Source organism: Mesocricetus auratus, unplaced genomic scaffold (genome assembly GCF_017639785.1).
Source record: "Mesocricetus auratus isolate SY011 unplaced genomic scaffold, BCM_Maur_2.0 Super-Scaffold_100021, whole genome shotgun sequence".
Lineage (NCBI taxonomy): Eukaryota > Metazoa > Chordata > Mammalia > Rodentia > Cricetidae > Mesocricetus > Mesocricetus auratus.
In genome coordinates, this window is record NW_024429202.1 from 2,236,114 (window position 1) to 2,259,816 (window position 23,703).

A 23,703-nucleotide genomic window follows, 5' to 3' on the forward strand; every position below is an offset into this window, starting at 1 on the left:
TGTCTGGGAAACCCTGGTCTGTGGGAAGACATGTTTCCAGGGTTTCCCCAGGCAGGCTGGCCCTTCTTGATGGACAGCCTCCCCCCACCCACACACACACACTCACCTTTAGAGGTGGTTTCTCAGATTAAGGTCTGAAGATAACCGGATTAGAATGCTGATACTGCATTCAGAGTTTGTAAACTCATTCTCCAAGTTCATAACACAACCGGGAAAATAGTATCTTATGTGTATATTAGTTCAGTTATCCGTTGATACTACTTAAGGAATAGATGTATTTTAGTAGTGATCTTCAATAGACTAAATATATAAATCTGATCATTCTCTCCCATTGGACTGACCTGAGAATTGAATATTGTGGGAACCATTTTATTACCACCCCTTACCCCTACCCCCAACCCCTGCCATGCACACACTATCCATACTCACCAACCCACACACATACACACACTGTTCATACTCTTCAACCCACACACACTGTTCATACTCTTCAACCCACACACACTGTTCATACTCTTCAACCCACACACACTGTTCATACTCTTCAACCCACACACACTATCCATACTCTTCAACCCACACACACTATCCATACTCTTCAACCCACACACACTGTTCATACTCTTCAACCCACACACACTGTTCATACTCTTCAACCCACACACACTGTTCATACTCTTCAACCCACACACACTGTTCATACTCTTCAACCCACACACACTGTTCATACTCTTCAACCCACACACACTATCCATACTCTTCAACCCACACACACTGTTCATACTCTTCAACTACACACACACTATCCATACTCTTCAACCCACACACACTGTTCATACTCTTCAACTACACACACACTATCCATACTCTTCAACCCACACACACTGTTCATACTCTTCAACCCACACACACTATCCATACTCTTCAACCCACACACACTGTTCATACTCTTCAACCCACACACACTGTTCATACTCTTCAACCCACACACACTGTTCATACTCTTCAACCCACACACACTGTTCATACTCTTCAACCCACACACACTGTTCATACTCTTCAACCCACACACTATCCATACTCTTCAACCCACACACACTATCCATACTCTTCAACCCACACACACTGTTCATACTCTTCAACCCACACACACTGTTCATACTCTTCAACCCACACACACTATCCATACTCTTCAACCCACACACACTATCCATACTCTTCAACCCACACACACTGTTCATACTCTTCAACTACACACACACTATCCATACTCTTCAACCCACACACACTGTTCATACTCTTCAACTACACACACACTATCCATACTCTTCAACCCACACACACTGTTCATACTCTTCAACCCACACACACTATCCATACTCTTCAACCCACACACACTGTTCATACTCTTCAACCCCCACACACTATCCATACTCTTCAACCCCACACACACTATCCATACTCTTCAACCCACACACACTATCCATACTCTTCAACCCACACACACTGTTCATACTCTTCAACCCACACACACTGTTCATACTCTTCAACCCACACACACTATCCATACTCTTCAACCCACACACACTGTTCATACTCTTCAACCCCCACACACTATCCATACTCTTCAACCCCCCACACACACACTATCTATACTCTTCAACCCACACACACTGTTCATACTCTTCAACCCACACACACTATCCATACTCTTCAACCCACACACACTGTTCATACTCTTCAACCCACACACACTATCCATACTCTTCAACCCTCCCACATGCATACACTATCCAAACTCATCAACCCTCCCATACACTATCCGTACTCTTCAACCCCCACCCCCACACACACAGGGACACACTATCCATACTCAAAGGTACAGCACTGAAACACCTCTCATGGAAGCTGAGCATCCCGGATGTAGCCATCCCACTAGGAGTAACTGTTTAACTCTGCTCCGCCTCTTAAGAAACATGTTCCTTTGGAATGGGAGGAAGGGAGGGAATTTATTTCACAAATCCACAAAAACAATAAGTTTTTCTAATTTGCTGGGTTCTATCTGGATTAGTTATATAAAAATATTTGAAGTATGTGAGTATGTACTTGGTATATGTACGTATACAGATGTACATTTAAGGTCAGGGACTTATCCTCTTCAGAGGTTCTTAGCCTGTGTTCCACTTTTCCTAAGAGGACAATGACTTGGAGGGGAAGAAATCATTTATTTTGTGTGGCCTCTACCTAGAAATTGGTGTTTCACTCAGTCACCAGCAACAAATCCTAGCAACATTTGTAGTACAGATTTGCCACCAGCAAATCCCGTCTTCCTAGCATTATCATGTCATGACAGAGCTCTTGGAAAAGTGTTCTTCTGGCTCATCACCAGGAATCTGCTGCTCTAGGTTGGAATTCGGTGTGTTAGTTTAAAGACGCATGCATGCATGGTCAATCGAGCATGCGAGCACACACACTCACACACACACACACACATACACACACACACACATACACACACACACACACACACACCCCTTTTACTACATCACATACTTTTGATAGATTGGCTTAATCCAGTCCATTCCCACCCCCTTGTCTAAGTTATCCATAAACCAATTATGTATATTAGTGTAATTGGTTTTCTTTGTAATCTTATGTATTTTATTTCAAACATGTAAAACCTTCCTCTGAAGAGGCATCCATGAGCTCTACCCAGACTGCCAGAAGGGTCTATGGCACCAAAGAGATGAGATCAATGATAAATTGAGCAGAGGGAGCAATTACATGCTTAACATATTAGCCTAGGAATTTTTGAATTTACCTGGGAAACATTTTCTTCCAATTTGTTTATTGCTTTCTGGTGTGCTTATTTTTCAAGGGCCTGTCACTCTAAAGTATAATAAGAGGGGATTGTAATAATTACAATAGCATCCTAAACCAAACCCAAAACTACCAACAGCCTTGTTTCTAGCATAGATACCTAACAGCAAGTGTGCTGTACTTGATGAGAGAATGCCTTCCCTGCAGAGGAAAAGGATTTACCAGCTGGGCGCTAACTCCCTCCCTCTCCCTCCCTTTTTCCTCCCCTCCCCCTCCTTCCCTTCCTCCTCCCCTCCCCCTTCCTCCCTCCCTTCCTCCTCCCCTCCCCCTTCCTCCCTCCCTTCCTCCTCCCCTCCCCCTTCCTCCCTCCCTTCCTCCTCCCCTCCCCCTCCCTCCCTATTTTTTCTTTCTTTTCTTCTTTCTTTTTTGTTTGTTTGTTTGCTTGTTTGTTTTTAGAGACAGGATTTCTCCATGAAGCCCTGGCTGTCCTTAAACTCAGAGATCTGCCTGTCTCTGCTGGGATTAAAGGCCTATGCCACCACTGCCTGCAAGCTATACTTTTAATAACAATGCAAACCTGAATTGTGGATGACTCTTACCTTATTGAATGAGAAGTGCTAGGAAAAATGCTTCCCAAAAGGTCTGTGGCTCATATGTCCCCTTCCTCTACCGTTGCTGGCTGGGACCTGTGGAAGGGCAGAGTAGACATTGTCAAGCCTTGTGTCCTTAAAGAATATGGAAGGGTGGGAGGATGCTCCGAGCACAGCAGGATCACTCTCCATTCCTGCCTGCCTCTCCTTCAGACATTTCTGCACTGGTTGTCTCCAGCTGTGCCTGGGGGTTTTGAGGAATAAGGGAGGCAGCCTGTACCTAGGCTTAACCTCCCTGGTATGGTCATTGCCACTCTGATCCACATACTGCTTCTAGAGATATCCATGCTTTCTGTCCTTTTAATGGCTGCTTGCGATTCACAAGATTTGATTATTTCAAATTAGACAAATGACTTATAAATCCCAAAGTGCCTTCTCTTGGCTTAAAACTTCTTTCTTTCTCCTAGAACATCATAGAGAGAAGATTTAAAATTTTAACTCCCCGATTTTAACTAAGCATAATGGAGAGTATAGCTCATTCCTGAGTGTCTGTATTGAAAAGATACACACACACACACACACACACACACATTAAAAATGTAGTACAGAAATATTTGTTTAAAACAGCATAGTGGTAAATTAATTGTGCAAGCCAACAAGCTATCCTATCAGGTAAATTACCTGAAAGATTTTATGAATTCTCAGTTTTATAATGTTTTCTCATCACACATGGCTCACACACACAGCTTCATGATTACTCTTCGTCAGATTTCAATGGGAAAGAAACTGAAATTTTAATAATGGTTAGTAAACAGCACAATAAAAAGTTTACTTTGCAAGTGTGCACATGTACTTGAGTTGAGGTTTCAGGAAAACCCAGTTTCCTAAGTCTTTACATTCATCTCTGCCACAGGGTCCTTGGTTGGTTCTGGGTCACCTCGAAGCTAGGAAGCCAAGTTCAGCTCAAATCTTATTTCTTTAAAGTAAAGCATCTTCTGTGTAAATTTACATTGCTGGACTTTGCAGCCATCTGTGAAAACCCAAGAATGGCAGGTGTGCCCAGTCTTGGCATGGTCCAAATTGGACCATTTTTCTAACTTTGCCTCACAACTTACTGGCACTCCAGTTTGTCGTGGGGACTCTTCTGACAAGTTTTACAGTCACTGTGCATGAGCCTTGAGGTATGAGGAGTGAGGGAAGAGTTTGCTACTGCAGGGCAATGTGTATTCATATCTATTGGTAGAGTTGGGAGTGGGCTGGAATAAAGAAGCCAGAGTGGAAGACTGGGACTAGAGCCTTAGGTGTGGAAAAAATCCAAAAGGCCTTCCTGAGGGCTAGAGTTGATAGGAACTCACATTGGTTATAGAGGGGACAGACAAGAAAAATTAGATTTTTAATTAAAGCCATTTGCTATGCATATTTTTATTACATAGTCACTACAGAAAAATCAGAAATACAAGCATAAGGAAGAACATAAAAATATCCATAATCTCAATCACCTAGAGATATTCTGATTTAATATCCTGATTTAGGCTCTTTATATACACAGGCATGTACTTGTGTACATATGTGTATATTGCTGTATATGTGTGTCATGTCCATTTGCATATTGAAGTAGCCAATTTCCTATCAGTGAATTTAGGTTACTTTCAACTTTTGCTGTCACAGATAATGTGAACGTAAACATTTTTTTATTTATATGTTTTTTATTATCTTTTCTTTGGAATAAGCATTGAAAGTGAGGCTACTGGCTTAGAAAAGGAATTTGTCTTTTAAGGGTCATTGCCAGACATTCTTACCTCTGGATTTTCACATTTCATAGGTGTCTTTTGATGCTTCAGATATCAATTGTGCTCCAATATCCCAGCCTCGGGGTAGAGTTGGTAGTTAGCTGTTGACTGAGCTTTGTTGTCTAGGGTGTAGCTGGTGTGGCAGGAAAATGGTAATAGCTATTCTCTTTGGCTTTCTTAAGTGTTCCAGGCTCTATAGGCAATAGTTGACATTGTTATTAAGTACCAAGTCCTTTCCATCTCTTTTACTTCTCAATATGCTATGAAGTAGGTGATAAAGTCAGACTTTCTTTTGCAACGGAGATATTTGAGGTCTGAAGAAGTTGAGGGATCTGCCCCGGGTTTCTGGCAAGCTTCTTAGACAGGCTCCTGGAGGTTACAGAAACCTAGTCATTTTCTCAAGCCAGTGTGGTAAGGGCTGGAGGAAGCATCATCCATTCCAAAGAAACTAGATTGTTTTCTCCCAATCCCTTCCATATGTCCCATTCTTTGAAGCCAAGTCAGTACTGCCCTTGCTGGGGAGACATTCTTCTTCCTCTCTACTTCTGTCACTCTTGGTATCTGCCCCTCAGTGACCTTTTCACAACTGCTCTAACCAAATGAACTATGAGTTGCTTAAGTACTTTAACATCTTTGCAACATTCTGTAGTTATCTCAGACCAGGCATGAGGCAGAATATACTGTCTCATTTGTACCAGCCACTGTGAGATTAATACCATTATTATCCATATTTTGCAGAGGAGGAGTCTTCCCAGAGGCTCAGAAAGGTGATTTGCTCAACTTGGTATAGATACTTCCTACCCACTGTGCACCTCGTCATCCGTCTCCCGAGGTGCATGGCACAGCCTCATGTTCTGTTTTCTATTTCTGTTACTCTAGGAGAAATGCTTTCTTTTCGTCCCTTCAAGCCAGTAGCTAATAATTAGTGCAACTAAGTGTGAGGATTATGACCAGGCATAGGACTGAGCACAGGCTGTAAGGGCATGCGCGTTGCTGCTGCTCTGGGAACCTCGAGAAGGCACATTGAACGGCGGGAAATTATGGGCAGTCAGGTCAGAAGGTGGGCGAGGGCTATGTTGCTTTTTACCCTGCAGACCCTTCATTCCGAACAGCTTCTCAAAGATGGTCAAATGGATTCAAGAAAGCTAAGCCGCCCCGTCTGTTTGTCTGTCTGGAATCTTTCAGAGCTCCGAGGCACACTCAGCCTGCAGCCCACAGGCCCTGTGAGGTGGGGGACAGCTATGGATGAACTTCAGCACAGAAGTACAGACCACAAACTCACTTAGAACACAAGGGTGCTCTCTCTCTCTCTCTCTCTCCTCTCCTCTCCTCTCCTCTCCTCTCCTCTCCTCTCCCTCCCTCCTCTTCCTCCCCCCCTCTTTTTTTGTAGCTCATCTGGGGGGGGTTCAGGTATGGACTTTGTAGATGACATCATTGTGTCACAGTGTCTAACAAGAGGGCATGCCTGCAAGTCTACAGACTGATTAAAAATCAGTTAATTTGCTCTTTGAAGGACTTCATTAGAAGTAGGTGGTAATTCCATGTTGAATTTTCTACTGCAAGTAATTGAAAGAATTTGGTGCCTCCAAGAATCAGTTAAGGAAAAGGTACCCCAATTTGAAGAATCCATTGGTATACTCTTGATGCTGGAATAGAGGCTAACCTTGAGAAGTTACAGCATGAATCTCGGGTGCTCTCCATTTTTGAGACACCCTTTATGAAGAATGAGAATGGAAACTTAAAGAATTGAAGGTCAGATGTCAAAATAGTAGAGAGGCTAAACCATTCTAAAAGTTATATAATGTCAAAAATGTTATTGGCTGGCATGTGTGGAGGCAGGTAAGATTGTTTTTCAGAGTTCATACTCATGTGTCAGGCATATAAGTCAGATTCTTGCCTTAGAGTTGGAGTATATATAAAAATCAAACTTTTATGGTAGACACCTTCAAAATCTAATGCTTTAAAAATAAAATCCAGGTCTTTTGAAATCTTATATTTCTGTCAAGTGAGATTGTCTTTTTCAGACACATGGTTCTCAGCCTTCCTGATGCTGTGACCCTTTAATACAGTCCTCATGTTGTGCTGACTCAAACCATAAAACTACTTCATTGTTACTTCATAACTGTAATATTGCTACTGTTTTGAATCGTAATGTAAACACCTGTGTTTTCCAATGGTCTTATACCTAAGGGGTCACAACCCACAGGTTGAGAACCACTATTATAGATATTTTAGTAGGTTGTTTAGAATTTCACACTTCTCATTCCTCTTTTTTCACCTTCTCAACTTCTCTCTTCATAAAATGCCTTTAATTTGGGAGATTCCCTCACCTGGGAACCTTTTAAAGTAAGAACCATTTGTATCTACTCTGGGAAGAAGTTGTTTGATACTCTTGCTCTGAACTGAACAATCTGTGTGGAGTCAAAGGAAAACCATTGTGTTTATGTCCCCATGTGAGTGACCTGGAGAGGGGAGGGGAGAGGAGGAAATAAAAACAGTAGAAAGCAAATGATACTTCTTCTTCTTCTTTTTAATCTGATTACCTTGTAAGCAGAATTGAAAACTAAAGATGATTTGCTAGTGACTCTTGAGAGCCCTTCTAATGTCACTACATTTTAAGAGGTCTTCATGGCATGTGTAAGTATTATTTTTATGCTAATAATAAATCCCCTGGAGCTATGCTAGAGTTGCTTAACCTCTTAATAACAAAGGGGCAAAAGAAGAAGCTTGTAGACAGTCGTTTTAGGGCCTATTATTACCCCAATATAGAAACCCACAGATTTTTGGCTAAGATATTATGTCCCTTAAATAACTGGAGAGTCTGGAAGGAGCTCAGAAGTCTAAAACACAGTAATCTTGAGAGTCTAAAATAGCAGTAGTTTAAAATATTTTCATTATTACTTTTTCTTCTTTTTAATGAGTGCATCAGAAACCACACCTTGGAAATGAATATCGTAGAGGCCACATGAATATTTAAGCTGTGATTTCTTTAAAACTCAGCTTGGAAGAAGGTGACCATAACACTCCCCTTTCAGTGTAGAGATGTTTTTGCTGGTACATCTCTGTTCAGATTTATTCTCCATGCTTTCTTTAATAAGATGAATGTTAACCAGTCTCCGCTTAGACTCCCTGTGCTACTGTCGATGTTATTAAATGGAAGAGGGAGATGGTATACTCCCACTAACCTGTGGAAGAGAACCTGTCCTTTCTTAATGTTGATGGCAGAGTCTCTTGTTAGCCCATCGACTGATCGGTTTTAGCAGAGGTTTCCCTTCTAAAGAATTTCATGGCATTTAGGTTAATATGTTAGGTAAAGAACACTATCCTAAGACAAGTGTTTTTATTACGGGACATGATAGGATCCTTTTTATTAAATTATATCATGATTTGAATTGGGAAAGAAGAAAAAGCACGTCGCCTCATGCCCTCAACTGTAATGCCTTTAATCAAATAATGACCTTCTGCAAACTAGCTAATTTAAGCATTTGGAAAGATCAATACCACTCTGCCACCAAAAAATGGCCTAGATGATGAAATCTGATGTATTTAAAGTATCATTTCACCCTTTTAACCTAGTAAATAATTTAAAATGCTTTCAGGGTTACTCTTCCGTGGATTTGACTTCAGTGTCGGGACGGTTTGGGTTGGAAGATGGCGACTTGACTTGAGAGGCATCCAGGCCTCACTCTTAGATCTTGAGTATCTTTGAAGTGAGGCTGCCCAAAATAATATGTTTAATACCACATTTTGGGTAAGGTGATATAAAAAATAAACGATATTAAAGTGGGTATTTCTGCAAAGTAAAAGGGGTGGCTTAAAACAGCAGTCATGTGGCATCTTTTGTTATATCTTAAGCCTTTATGCTAAAGGTGACAGATTCGGTAGTTCTGACAATTAGAACCCATTTCTTCCCTAGCTTATAGGAGCACACTGATGTGAAACTACCCTTGAGTGCCAGCAGCTCTGTAAATGAAAAAAATTGCCCTCTGTTAGCATGTTTGTGGGCAGATTAAAAACTGTCTTCATTTGCATAAGTAACACTTACAGATTCTTTTAAAAGTAGGAAATTATTTCCTGAATGATAAATTGCAAGCTTTATAGTTAGTTGTTGTTGAAAATGTACTCATTCAAAATGCCTAGTGTAGTTTAGTCTACAATGGTGAATTTTTTTGTTGGAAGTACCGGTTAATGGATTATGTACTCTGTTCTGGTTCCCACTACTTACAAAACTGTAATTCATGCTTTGCACTAAAATGTTTGTATCAAATACTTTCCTATTTAGATTGATTTCTTTTAATATCATATATTACACGATATGCCCCAGAGATTGGAAGAAAATACTCCCGCAAATAACACATAAAAGACGAGGGTGGGGGGATAGGTGCAAACTTTAAAATGTTTTGCCTTTTAGAACTCAAATTACCATTTGATTTTTTTAATGTATTTTCCTTCTTAGGTGCTGCAGGCAATCGTGTCATTTTTCTTTCTCTCTTTATAGCTCTTAGTTTTAAAATGTATATGTGCGTAATGGCATTATATATACATATGCATATTGCATTAAGTACCCCCCACCACATGGTATCAAAGTCTGTTTTCCCCTTGAAAACTAGTTGTGTTAGGAACTTCCAGCTTTGTCCCAGGTCAGGCCTTGTAAGCATGTCTGTGTATGGGGGATTTGCAGGTGCTGTGTACATTTCTCAGGGGACACTGGTTTTCTGCCTCAGAGTCCCTGGGTACTCCGTCTGTGTTAAGATGTGAGCACTGAACTGACTCGAACTCATTGCTCTAAAGAATGGCATGGAAATCAGAGATTGAGTTTGGTTGGAAATTAGCAGCTGAGAGACGGAGGTGCCAGGATTTTTATTTAAATGTGGCACAACAAGATCTTGTCAGCAAGCACATCATTAGAATATTGAGTTTGGAACTGCTAATTTTTCCTTTAAAATGAGCACACAGTCGTGTGTTTCATGGACCATAATAAATTGCCATTGTGTTGTCACTGAGTTTGTTTTGATTTTTGTAACATGGGTTTGGCAGTCACTCTGCTTTTTCTCTTTCCCATTTCTCCCCTGATCTTACATTTCCTTATTAGATCCCAAACCAAAACCCGTCAAAAGACTGTTCCTCATTCCCCCTTCCCGTTAGCCTGCTCTGCACGGCTTTCTTGCTTACGGTGGCAAGACGTTTGCAGATGGTTGTTGGTTACTATAAAGAATGTAACAGTATTTCCTTTGTGGCAGATGGATTTAAGACTTTTAGTTCTCAATAAATGTAGGTTTACAATACATAACTTTACAGGATTTGTGTTGTATATAACAGGTTTGAACATATTATCTCAGAATTTATCTGCATGGCATTTTCAACTTATTCGGGGTCCATGCCAGTTTGGTTTTTTTTTTTCCTTTTTTTTTTTTTTAAGTAATAGGGAGTGCCGTGATTGGTAGCAACAGCTCAAGGCGTGATTTTGAATAGAAACAAAGGGTTTGGAACAGAAGGTGTCAAATTAAACTTTGTCAGTTTGAAAAGTAGTAACATTCTGAAACTTGTACTAATTTATTTACATGTGGTTACTGTTTATATTTTGCCCTCATTAGATGCAGTGTGATGTTGCTTGGCAAATTTACTCCATTTAAAGTTTAGGTTGTTCCTTGTACCATTTTAGTTTTCTGATTGCTCCTTGGTTCCATCATTTGATGAAGGCTCTTTGGGCCTCCATCTTTTCTACTGTTCAAAGAGTTACGATCTCATTTAATTTTGAGAGTAGCTCCCTGATCCTCCTGCCTTCTGTGCATAGCTCATCCAGTCCCAGAGACCTCCCCTAAAGGGATAAAGCTCACATTTTACCGCAGAGCACTGCTTTTCATTATTCTCTCTCTCCCCTGAGCATTGTGGTACTTCTGGGGGGTTCTCAGTTTTATTTGCCCGATGTCAGCAGCGTCCAGGCCTCACCTTCCCAGATTCTAACGTTTAGGGAACTGGTGTAAGAAATGGTACTGGGAAATTAGAAGGCATTTATGTCCTCTTTAGTTCCTTTCTTCAAATCATAGAGTACGTCATGACCGATGGAGTGAAAAGCAGTAGGATTTGAGGTAGCTACAGTTAGTATAAAGACAGGTTGCCGATCCTAATTGGGAGTTTATAAGTCTGCTTCTATTGTGACAAAGGAGAAAAAAGAGGTGTCAAGAATGTGTGTTTCCCGTTATTTAACAATCACACAAGCACAGCCCCTTTGTCTTCTTTCTCGTGTTTGAACACCCTTGTAGTGCTCTAACAGTTCCCAGATGCACTGTCAGATATTTCTGTACGAAACCTCTGATTCTAGTTGCTTCAGCCTGGCCCTGTCTCTAAAAGGCGGAAATGAGCTCCAACTTCAGATTCATCACATTATGTTTAGATAAGAAATTAGAAGTATTATTTAAGGGCAGGGGTTAATGGCAAAGTACTGGAAGTGTTACGTTAGTCATGGGCAATTAATAAAAATAAGGGTCTGTCTGGGAAGCGCAGACACAGAAGTGACAATGTAGGCAAAATGTTTGTTGAATGAGTCAGACTTCTCTTTCTGAAATATTTGTTAAACCCGCATGAGTGCGATTATTTAGGAATTAGCTGTCATTATTAGTTGTTTTAAAAGAACTAATGATTTTCTTTTCCAAAGAACATCTGTGATCCACATGTTTTCCACTTATATCCCAGCGCCAAGTGATCTCTGCCTTCCTTGTAGAAGTTCCGAAGGATGAGAGACCATCAGTGTTTTCAGCATTCTCCGAGAAGCTTTTCTAACACCAATCATTCTTAATTTAACTCTTGGCAGTTTTCAGCTATATATATTTATATCTAAAAAAATTAAAATGATAGCAGCTCAATGTTCAGTACTCACAGGGACCAGCCAAGTTAGGAAGCCTTTTCTCCAGCCTTCTCACTTCTCTGGGGAGGTAAATAAGACCATGTTCCCAGGCATCCAGGTCGTGTCAGAGATCAAGGTAGTTAGGAAAGGTAGTTAATCACTCTGCACTCAAGCCTCCAGGGAGATGGCCACATATCCAATACCTATCCTGTAACATAATTTAGAGACACGGTGTAAGGAAATAGCTTGGATCTGGGAAAATGGATGATATTTTTATGACTCGCTCCAAATAGCAAGAGTTTACACGTAAGAACTAAATAATATCTCCAGGGCAGGTGTGTCTCGACCACTGCAAATACTCATTGTCAGCTTCGTAGTGTATGTTCTATTTGCTCAAGTAGAGCCCAGCTCTGGCATCTCCCAGCAGTCTGACAGAGGCTCTGCGGTCAGGTGAGAGGCAGGCTCCAGGGCTCTGTCATCACAACTGAGATTTGGTCAGTTTCCTTTTCAGTGGCTGGTCCTTCAAATTAAATCTTCAGTGTCCCACCCCTTCTCATCTCGAACTGTGTGTTCAATGGCATTGAATGACAGCATTGTCACATGATCATTCATATGTGTGTGTGTTTGCTTAATAAAAACAAATGTTAAAGGATCCAAATGTTCTTAGAGGCACTTGGCTGGTGTGCGTGTAACCCAGTTTTATACTGAACTCAGAAGGAAACCAGCAATAACAAAGCCTGTATAACTGACCTAGAATCGTGGGTGTTCTGGCTGGCTAGTAGGGAGCTAATGTGTCAGCCGCCATCTTTTCTTCTGCAGTCTCTCAGACAATCAGTCTGTCAGACCAGTTTCAGGAGAGGAAGGCCTTGCTCTCTTTCACCATTATCACAAGTAGAAGTTTCTTTTGAATGGCCCATTTAATTCGAAAATAGAAAGACATACAGTTGTCTGGGTTCATCTCCTAGTAACATAAAAAGCAGAACCCTTTCTGGATAGATCTACAATTCACATAATAGAGGTACAGTGCCCTATCCAGCTAGCTTCCCTAGAAATTTCCAAGAAAGCCCTTAACTTTAGAGCAGTTTCCCAAAAGCAGACCCCAGATGGGTTTCCTCCGTGGAAGGAATGAGGGAGGAAAGGGAGGGGGGAGGACATAGGATGGCCTGAGTTGAGACTAGGGGGATAGAATGAGGAAGAACATCTCTGGGGAATGCTGTCAACGGTAAAGGACAGACTCTTTCCCAGTCTGTATGTCAGTCACGGGGCACCTGGGGGGTGGCGCCAGTGAGGGGTGGCGCTGCCTTCCGGGGTGTCCAGTCAGTGCAGTGAGCTGTCAGCAAGTTGTGCTGTGGCTTGAAAGGGAGGCAGTCTTGGCCAGTGGGCTCCAGTAGGACACTTTCCCTCTCTTTCTCCTACCCCATTGCTTCTGATCCAGCCAATCAAATCTTTAAGGACGCACAGGGTCAGACTGGGGCCTTGAGTGAGTTTGTCCTTTACTCTTCACCCTGGAAACTTATTAAAGTTCCTGCCTGACAAGTCATATACATGTGCTACAGCGGGCAGAGAAACAGGACTCTAGGTTCCCTTTGAGAAACGCCCTTGTTGAAGAGCTCTCCTCATGTCCATGGTAATAAAGCCAAATGCATTCACGTCCAAGCATGTGGGCACTGATGCACACTGGTGCTCCCCCGCCCCACGTCTGTCTGTCTGTCCGTCTGTCTGCTTCCATCTGCCCCCTCCACAGAAAGTGTAAGCTTAGGAAAGCCTTTGGGGACAGTTTATTTCTAGAACTCTGACTTGCTCTCAGTGGTCACTGGCAAACAAGAAGATTGGTCACCTACCCTCACCTCTGACTGCAGAGTCCGATGAGTGCTCTCTTACTCTTGGAGTCTGAAAATGTCTGTCCCTACTTTCTTTTAGTGTGTGTGTGTGTGTGTGTGTGTGTGTGTGTGTGTGTGTGTGTGTGTGTGTGTGTGTGCGTGTACATGTGTTCAGGTGATAGGTTGATGTCTGATTGTCTTTCTTTGTAGTTCTCCACTTTATTTTTTGACTTAAGGTCTCTTATTGAACCTGGAAGTCCCCGTTTTCATTAAACTGTCTGGTAAGCAAGCCCCTAGTGTCTGTCTCTGTCCCCCATCTCTGGCTTTTATATGGGTGCTCCAAACACAGATTGTCGTAGGTGCACAGTTAGTACTGACCAACTAAGCCATCTCCCCAACCCTTGGATCTGCCCATCAAGATGTAAATCTGTACATTGGTCAGAAACAGAACCTGCTTCCCCTATAGCTACAGCTATCGTGTCACAGTGGATTTAAAGAACAGAAAAAGTAAAGCAGGCTGGCGTGTGATGAGTGGGTGAGAATGTTAACGGTTGGAGCACTGACTGACATGTCGCCCTCTCCTCCTAAGGGGTGGCTGTGTGAGCTGTTGCGCTGGAAGGAAGATCCGTCTCCAGAAAACAGGACCCTGTGGGAGAACCTGTCTATGATCCGCAGGTTCCTCAGTCTTCCTCAGCCTGAGCGCGATGCCATCTATGAGCAGGAGAGCAATGCTGTGCATCACCATGGCGACAGGCCACCCCACATCATCCATGTTCCAGCAGAACAGATTCAGGTTCGTTTACCTTGGCCGGTTCCATGCAGCACTAAATAAACAAAGCCTTCAACTTAGAGGGAAATCAGTGGTTCTCTCTTCCCACTGTGTGTAGGCGTTCTACAGGAGAGACAGCACACTGCCGTCTTGCTGAGGGGATAAGAGGAGGACAGATACAGCATTTCCGGCTGGGGTGTTGTAGTCTCCTTACTCTGATGTGGCAGAGATCAAACCCCTTTTAGGACTGCTAGTTTAGTAAGGTATCTTGGTTAGCACTGGATTTTGATTACAAAAGCTTAGCACATATCTTTTGGTGGGCTTTTTAAGAATTCAAATTGAAAACATTGCTTTTCTAACTAAAGCCATACTGCCCTGGAGGAAAGGACCCACCACTGTGCTGCAGAGGACAGTCGAGGACAGTCACACATTTTATTCCTTGGATTCTATCCAGAGTGAAGGGGAGGGGAACCTGTCTTACTTTATGCTCCTCACCCTGCCTTCACCTCAGTCTTCCACCCACCCCAGGGCAGGACAGGGTGAGTCATGTCTGTCTGTCTTTCTGTAGAGCCCCTCTCCCAGCACCCTTGGCAGAGGAGAGTCTAGAGGTTCTTTCCTACCAGGCCTGCTGACGCCCGCACCATGGCCCAGTGCTGCCCCTCAGGTGAGCGGGCACCAGTCCCCTGTGCCGGGAGACAGGGAAAAGAGATGTGGCGAGGGCCAGCTCCCTGAGCCAGGCTTTCAGATGTGTGAAGGACAGTGACGGCCTGGCCATGGCTCTGGCCAGAGCACACACTGGCTGCCCTTGGCCTGTGTGGAGCACAGCCTCCGTGTGAGCCAGCTGTCAGGAGGAACTTGATTGAAGGGTGTGGACCAGACCATACTGGGGCTCTGTCTTGGCTTCAGGAATTTAAACATGTTCTAGTTGAATTTGAGCTGTGTAACTTATTTCTGCTAAATCTGAAGGTTGATTTTAGCTTCCTCCTTTAAGGGACATAGCATTGCCTCTAGGGTCCCAGAAACCTGCCTAACATCTTTGTTGAATCACCCACATTCATTCCTGGTATTGCTGTCTGTGAATAATACAGGTATCTGTGGCTAAAATAATAGAGTTATCCTTCTACCAGGAAAAAAAATCTTGAGTATTTATTAAAGATAAAACAAATTGAGAAAGAGAACCCCTTAGGATATTAAGCACTAAAATAATTGTGAAAGCCTGAAAAACCGACTGTTTCAGCTAAAACAAAGACAAGAAAGATGTATGTTAGGTAATAAAAATAGTACTTGTTTGAAAATGTAAATTGTTTTTAATAAAATTGCTTCTTAGGGGGATAAGGGGAAATGCGTAAGCACAGGACAAAGTTCTAACACAGCGCCTCTTTGAGCAGCCAGGGCTGATGGACTTGGCTACAGAGAGTCATGGGTGTTGAGTGCACAGTAGACACATGCCACACGCTTGTTACGTATAACTGTGTGTAGGAATTGCAGCACATATGCAGATCCTAATTATGAAAAAGTGTCTGTATATATTAAATTTAAAGCCTAATCACATCGTAGTTTACTATAGACAAAACAATTCGCCAGCTGGTGTAGAAGGGAGTGAACCTTTATTTGGTGGGGGTAAGGAAAAAAACGTAGTGTTAGCTTAGTGCAGTTTGGTAGGAAAGTGTGTGTGTGTGTGTGTGTGTGGTGTGTAAGAGAGAGAATCAGAACTGTCTGACAGAACATTCTGGCACCTTCAAGAGGTGTGCAGAATGAGGGAAGCTGCTTCTGTGCTGTTCTCAGGGGGCAGCCACAGAATGCAGCCTGGCCAGGCACACTGCTTTCTCGGTGGCTGAGTAGCCTTCTTGGTTGCCTCTGCAGTCTGAGAAGGATTCTTTCCAGTCGTTGTTAATTGGTGACATCATGTTGTGCTATGCTGGCCTCCTTGGGTGAGAATCCTTCTGAGAGAGTGCGAGGCTCACATTTTTTTCCCCAGCCGTTTTTCTCCTCCTCAGACCCGCGGATAAATGAGCCCAGTTTACCCTGCGAGCTGCACCCGCTTCCTAGCCGCCCCGCTCCGAGCTCAGTTGTGTATTTGTGTATTTGATAAAGACTGTGGGCTGTTTAACCGGCCTGCTCTTTCTCAGACACTGCGCACGGCCTGGGCAAGCACCTCTGCGCACTCCAGCGGGCTCTGAGCAGCAGCTCTGACCATTTGCTTGTTTGTTTGTCTTTTTGCAGCAGCAGCAACAGCAGCAGCAGCAGCAGCAGCAGCCGCCGCCGCCGCCTCCCCCTCCACAGCCGCAGCCTCAGCCCCAGGCAGGCCCTAGGCTGCCCCCGAGGCAGCCCCCGGTGGCCTCCTCTGCAGAGTCCGACGAGGAGAGCAGGCAGAAGACCAGGCCGCGAACCAAGATTTCAGTGGAAGCCCTGGGGATCCTTCAGAGCTTCATCCAAGACGTGGGCCTGTACCCGGATGAAGAGGCCATCCAGACTCTGTCGGCGCAGCTCGACCTCCCCAAGTACACCATCATCAAGTTCTTCCAGAACCAGCGGTACTATCTCAAGCACCACGGCCGGCTGAAGGACAACTCCGGCCTGGAGGTGGACGTGGCCGAGTACAAGGAGGAGGAGCTGCTGAAGGATCTGGAAGACGGCGGCATCCAGGATAAAAACGCCAACACGCTCTTCTCCGTGAAACTGGAGGAGGAGCTGTCGGCCGAGGCGGGCACAGACGTGAACGCCGACCTGAAAGACTGAGGCTCCCCGCCGCCCGCCGGTACTTACTGATGGGAGCCCACCTCGTGGCTAGCCTTTGGCCAACGGATCTTCAGAAACTTGCACAAAACAGGAGGCTGGGAGGACTGGACAGACAGCACGAAAGGTCTTACCGTTTTCCGGACTGCGTGGCAGCCCCAGTGAAGCGTCCAGGGTTGTCTGTTGGTAGGATTTGTGTTCAGGGGCTGCACCGCGGTGTGTGCCCTGTCAGCATGATGCCAGAGATTGGTTTTTCCTTTTTAATTATTATTATTACTCTGGAGCCTCCAATAAGCATTATAACTTCTGTGACTATGATTACCTTTCCTTTGTTTCTGTAACACTCCACACTGGTCTTTGGAAACTGGCCCCTTATTTTAAAGAGAAAAAGGAAAAAAAAAGAGTTTGTTACTCGATTGTATGTTAAAAAAAAAGAACTATAGACTGTGGAATGCAGTTTAAAGATGACATATGCCAACAAATGCCTTGTATTATATGGCACTGCCGTAATTAAAATTTGTTTTTTATTTTGGAAATAAAAAGTTCACTAATTTTTCTTTTCATTCTCATTGTTACATGATTTTTTTAAGGAAAAGAAAATGTGAAACACAATTTCGTCGTTGTTATTTATTTGTAGATCCTGCAGCATCATGTTGTAATTAAGTTTTTGGAAGTTTCTGTTAAATGTAATGTTGCTTCTCTTGTTACCATACTGATTTCGTTTCTATTTATAACTGTATTTTGATGGGCAGTAAAACAAAGTGTCTTAAAAGTTTTAAATAGAGAAAATGTGCTTTACACGGTTGCCTATAAAAGTCTATGTTATCCAAGCAATTCACTCTAGGAGCTTCACTCTTGTTGTTGTATGCAATTTTTACTATCATGCAAATAAGCTTAGGTAAATAAAACTAATAGATCACCTTAGAAAATTATGCAATTAATGTGAAAATAATTGATGTTTGCAATGTGTCTTCCTTTGGTTTACAATCAATTTTAAAGCGACATCTGTATAAAATTTCTGTATAAAGGTGTCTTTCTTTTTTATGAGTTTATGACTATGAAAACACCAGCTATTTTGTTACAGCTGCTGTTTTTATAAGTGTATCACAATTTTCTTTATGCAGAAATGTGCTGATTAGGAGTGGTTATTAACTGTAACTACACGATTAAAATTGTTTGTATAGTATGCCATGGCAGGGTTTGTCTGCTTATGTGACCCAGCTCAAGGATGGTTGTGTCGTGTAGGTACACGGACACTCTTGATAGCCTGTACAAGCAACTGAACACTTGCCTGAAATACTAAATTCAAGCCCCACACATGCTCAGATTTAAGCAGGTATGAAATTTCACAATGCAGATGATAATCTGGTTTTGCTTACTACATAGGGCAGTCAAAGACTCCAACAGAAACATGAATTACTCTCAGCCATTAAGTACTTGGAATGGTTATATCAGCTTTTTCTCACAATCCTCCAATTACGGCAATACTTTCCTTTAAGCGAGGGTGTATTTTTCAAAGCCATCAATAGCATAAATAAGAGAACAAATGTACCTTCTGTGTGAGAACCCTTCCTACTAACTGTTTTAGGGGAGGGGGTTGTTTGGCTTGGTGTTGATTTGTTTTACAAGTGATAAGTAAGGAAGGTACAATAACCCTGAGTTCTTTTGGCTTCCTTTGTCAAAACTGAGAACTACATGAAGAAAGTAAGATTAACACCCCTAGAATTCAAACACCATCTTCTAATCTTGCACCATACACCGTATTGTGGCAGTCTGGGCGTAAGGGCAAGGTGTGAGGTTCTAGGGAAACTTCGTTTTTTATTTGTTTTCTTTTTTTCATTTTGTTTCTTTGCCTTTTGTATCCATTTGTTAGGCCCCCTAAGTGTTAATGGGGATGTATGGGTACATGGAGTCAGGGCTCTGAGCTACCCTTTAGTTAGCCTTTCCTCAGTCCTGGTGAGCTCATGCAGGGGACTGCATGGCCTGTGACTGTAGAACGAGCTCCTTGGAAACTCCTCTGCTGCTTTGCTGGGAAACACAGCTGAGCGACTCAGAAGGCTGCTGCTTTGTTGCAAACTAATTTCAATTCCTTTTATCAAATGAGAAAACAATGCAAACCTTCTTGTCTTCTGGAGTTCAGAAAAGTAACCATTTAAGCTAAAGGCATTTGAATTAAGATGATGTAAGCTAAATTTTAAATGTTAAAGGAAAAAACTAAAAAACTAACATGTCACTAAAGATTGTCACCCACGTCCTCCTTTTCCCCAAGTTTAAGAGTTGACAGAGAATCAGGTAGAAATTGATGTACTTTTTCATTTTAGACATCCCAGCACTATTGACATCAAACAGAAAATCTGATAGTAATTTAGAAGGAGAAAATCAGGTTGCTAGTAAGATTTTTCCCATTTCTAACAGTCTGCATTCTTTTGAAAGAGCTTTCCTAGAACATGAGTATGTTGGAAAGCTACACCATTTAAGGTCTACGTAGTTTTGTTACTTTAGGATAAAGCACATGTTAGCAAATGGTGATGGTCACAATTGAGTGAGCAGAATGGCTGAAGATGGCATATTTTTGAAGCTTTCTCCTAGTGATCCATATTATTCCCTCAATGTCATTGTCACCCATGTCTCTCTTCTTCCTGTTGCCTATGGCTATTGGTAAAGTTTCTTTAGCAAGCTTCATTGTGTCCCGATATTTCAGAGATGTTTTAACACTGGGCATGACATAGTCCTTCGTGCTGTTAAGACCTTAGCAGAGTCAGGTTGTTTACGGGTAATATTCAACCGTGTGCATCCGAGTCTGTCATGGATTCCTTCACTCAGCACTTTGCCACTAATTTGTATTACACTCTGTGGCCATATAATACTTGCACATTATGCAAAAAATGATGTTGATAGTATCTTCCTGCCACACAATATGCAGAGTTGACACATAACCTTTGAAAACCAAGGTAACTAATATGTGTGCCCTACTTGTGTGGCACTTGGTAACAAAGTCTGTACATATGTATAAAATGTGTATGACTGGCATTTAGTACTAAGAAATCTGAACTTAAGTGTCCACCCCTAGTAGTATCTATAGTTAACTATGCTTATCTAAACTACATAGCTTGAATAGAAAAAGTTGAAATGTTCAGGATTGACTAAAATGAATGTCCCACAAATGCTATTATCAAATTCTTCCCTAGTCTCAATGGTTCACATTTGGCTGATAACAAGGTCCTTGATTGTCACAATATTTTCAATAAATGAGATATTATGAACTGCCTGGTGATATTTCAACAAGAGCAATTAAAATGTATATGGCCTGTATTATAATAGCATTGGGGATGAGTCTATTGTGCTAATGCCAGCTAGAAATGTGGATGGCAGTGTGGGAACCCAGCAGCTCCAAACAGGAGTCATCCAAACTGTTCCTAGAAGGAATTCTTAGAAGGGGCCTATTCTTGGATTCAGCATTTGCTCTGAAGCAACCCTTTAAATGTAAATAGTGGATACTTGCATGTCTTTAGACAAAAGTTGAGCTACAATCTATTAATACGCACAATTTTTGATAAAATATGAAGTGCCCTCTAACGAGATGTGGTGGAAGGTCTATGCTGAGAATACTATACCTGTTTAACAATACTATATGTTAAATAAAAATAGTTTGGAATTAATGTTTAAAATACGAGCAACATTTTTAAGCCTTTCTCATATTCCTCTATATAGATGTATACTTATATACACATACTTTCATACACACACACATTTAATTTTATGAAAAGAACACTACTAAAATTCAGCTATGGCTATTTTCCTTGAGCCAAAGATGGGTACGAAGTCATCTTTTCCTGTGGGATACTTGCAGCTGCGGATACACCCCACGGTAGCCAAAGCACTTGACTTGGAATTGTCCTTAATTGTGGCTGGAGAGAGATTCAATGGAGTGTGCAAGGTAAGAGCAGAGAAGCCGCAAAGTGACCTCCTTTGCACCAAGTTAAATGCTGAACACCACTGTGAGCTCGGTCGGAAATACATTCAGATAGGTCTTCATTCTAGTGACAGTCTTTCATCCACGCCTTAACGTCTCCCAGGGAAGAAGAGGTGTCCTGAAAGGCCTGCCAGTGCCTGCTAGACCAGAATGTTCAAGTATGCGTATTTAAGGTGTGTGCTAATGTGTTGCCCCCGTAGCAACACAATCCAAAGGAGCATTTTGTTCGGGGCGCAGTCCTGCTGAACAGCATGTGGGGACAACAAGAGGGGACAACCCCTCTTGTTTGCAGTTATATATAAAGGCAGCCTTCCTGCTGAGGCCTTTCTGCTAGCATTGTCTTCCAATGTATTTAAGCTGACGGCAACATTTGAAGAGTGCTTCATCCTATAAGACATCACCGTGTCTTATTTAAAGCTCTCCACCCCACTAGGAGGCACTTACAGGAGACACTAACATCCCCACTTCAGAGGCAAGCGAACAAGGAAGCTCAAATAGGTTAACTGACTTGCTCAGCTACAAAGTGGCCACATGAACCTCAAGTCCAATTTTCCCATTTTCTCAACAAATTTCTCAAAAACGGTGCAATTCAGTGCTTTCCCAGATAAAAAGGAACATGTATTTTGTTAAAAGAAAAAGTTGAACACTGATTTAAATCAAGTATATGAGATGTGTTTACCCTGAGATAATAACCCCAAATTCTGCTGTCTGCATATGAATGAGAGTTATACACAACAATTTTTTTCTTTAAGAACTATTAGAAAAACTGTGAAAAACAACACACACACACACACACACACACACACACACAAAACTATGGAAAAGAAAAATAAATGGACCATAGATGTATTCTTCAGCTCAATAATTTTAATGTTTTTCTATTAATACTTTTTGAAATACACTGAAATTAAGACAAAACCACTAACCAAAGGAAACCAGCTGTCCAGTATAATACCACAGCATCATGCTACATTTTTGCCAAGTAAATTTCTAGAGGAAATTTTAAATTTTTGCTTTTTTTCTCCAGAGCTTCCTAAGAATTTTCAAAATGCCAAGTTTTAAGAGGCAAACCTGGGAGAACCCCACAGATACATGTAAGAGGAAAACCAGAGGCAAACAGCATCTCTTTATTTATAAACAGTCCGTGCTTTCCTATCATTTTGGAGACTAAAGTACATAATTTTCAGTTCTGCATAATAAAATATGTAATTAAGCAACATTCCATGGTGGATTAAAGAATTAAAAGCTTCAGGTGCAGAAAAGCATTGGTTGGCATTTTCGTTTTTCCAAGGCGGCATTTCGAGGTGTTGCCTTTGGCTCTCCTTTGACGTCTTAGACACAATAAGTAGACAGAAGCAGGTGAGAGGCAGAGAAAATGAGGAATTGGCTCCACTACAATAGAACCGAGGAAACACAGGGAGGATGTTTGTAACATGCCCAAGAAAAGGAAATTAAAAAGGACAGGAATCTTCCTTGCCTGAGGAGAAAAAATAAATAGATCTTCAAACGGGTTTGTGTATCAAGAAATAGGAATCCCACAGTGACAGCATACCCCCATCCATTCCCACTGCACTCATGAATTCACACAGCAAACAGTACAACTCAGAAAACTTAGTTTTCGAAACAAGAACTCAATTTCATTAATTCTGTGCTCCAGATACAGAAGTTCGTGGAGTCATTTGGCATTTTTTTTCTTATTTTTAAAGGATAGTATGTCACATACAATCAAACCACCCAGAAGTCAGAATTCTACCTTTAATGTTAGTAGGGTTTCATGTAATACATAAACTGTAGCTGTACACAGATGTTCATTCAAGTAAATTTACTATCAAAGTCTTGGATTTTCAAATCCTGCCACAGTAATACATTTGGTGGAGGAATGAGTGAATAAATTAGTGAATGAATGAGATTAGACAATGTAGCAAAAATTTTGATCACACAGAATGGAATAAGAACCACATTCTACGGACAGTCTCCTTTGTGGTACATTTTATTGTTCTTTTGAAATTGTTTATCATTTATGTATTTTTGTGTGCATGTGTGAACATACATCCACACACATGTACCACAGCTCATGTGTGGAGGACAAGGAACAACTTGTAGTCTGTTCTCTCCTCCACCCTTGGGTCCTCAGGCTGTGGGTCTCTTTTAGATGGACAAATGTAAGAGGCTTCCTGAAGTCTTTAAGCAACATTCTGCATCTTACTATAAACAATTTGCTAAGACTGTCACATATATCAGCATAAAATAGGGTGTTTAAATTAATTCCGAATTTGGACAGAAAACACAGAAAGGTGAAAGACAAAAACATACACAGAAAGGAAAGAACAGAAAGGTGACTTGATACAGAGAAAAACACAT

At 41.9% G+C, this 23,703-nt stretch overlaps 1 protein-coding gene across 7 annotated transcripts in view; it reads left to right on the forward strand.

Annotated features, from left to right (window-relative positions):
* Nucleotides 1-20,632, forward strand: part of Satb1 (SATB homeobox 1) — a 94,599-nt gene extending 73,967 nt beyond the window's left edge. For 5 of the 7 annotated variants that reach the window (XM_040729223.1, XM_040729220.1, XM_040729221.1 and 2 more), the window contains exons 10-12: nt 14,454-14,657; nt 15,202-15,297; nt 16,857-20,632. In XM_040729223.1, the coding sequence (XP_040585157.1) occupies nt 14,454-14,657; nt 15,202-15,297; nt 16,857-17,372 (816 nt within the window). In that variant the 3' untranslated portion in view covers nt 17,373-20,632. The remainder of the gene's footprint in view (nt 1-14,453; nt 14,658-15,201; nt 15,298-16,856) is intronic. The other 2 variants (XM_040729225.1, XM_040729224.1) reach the window with 2 other exon arrangements.
* Nucleotides 20,633-23,703: the final 3,071 nt, after the last annotated feature.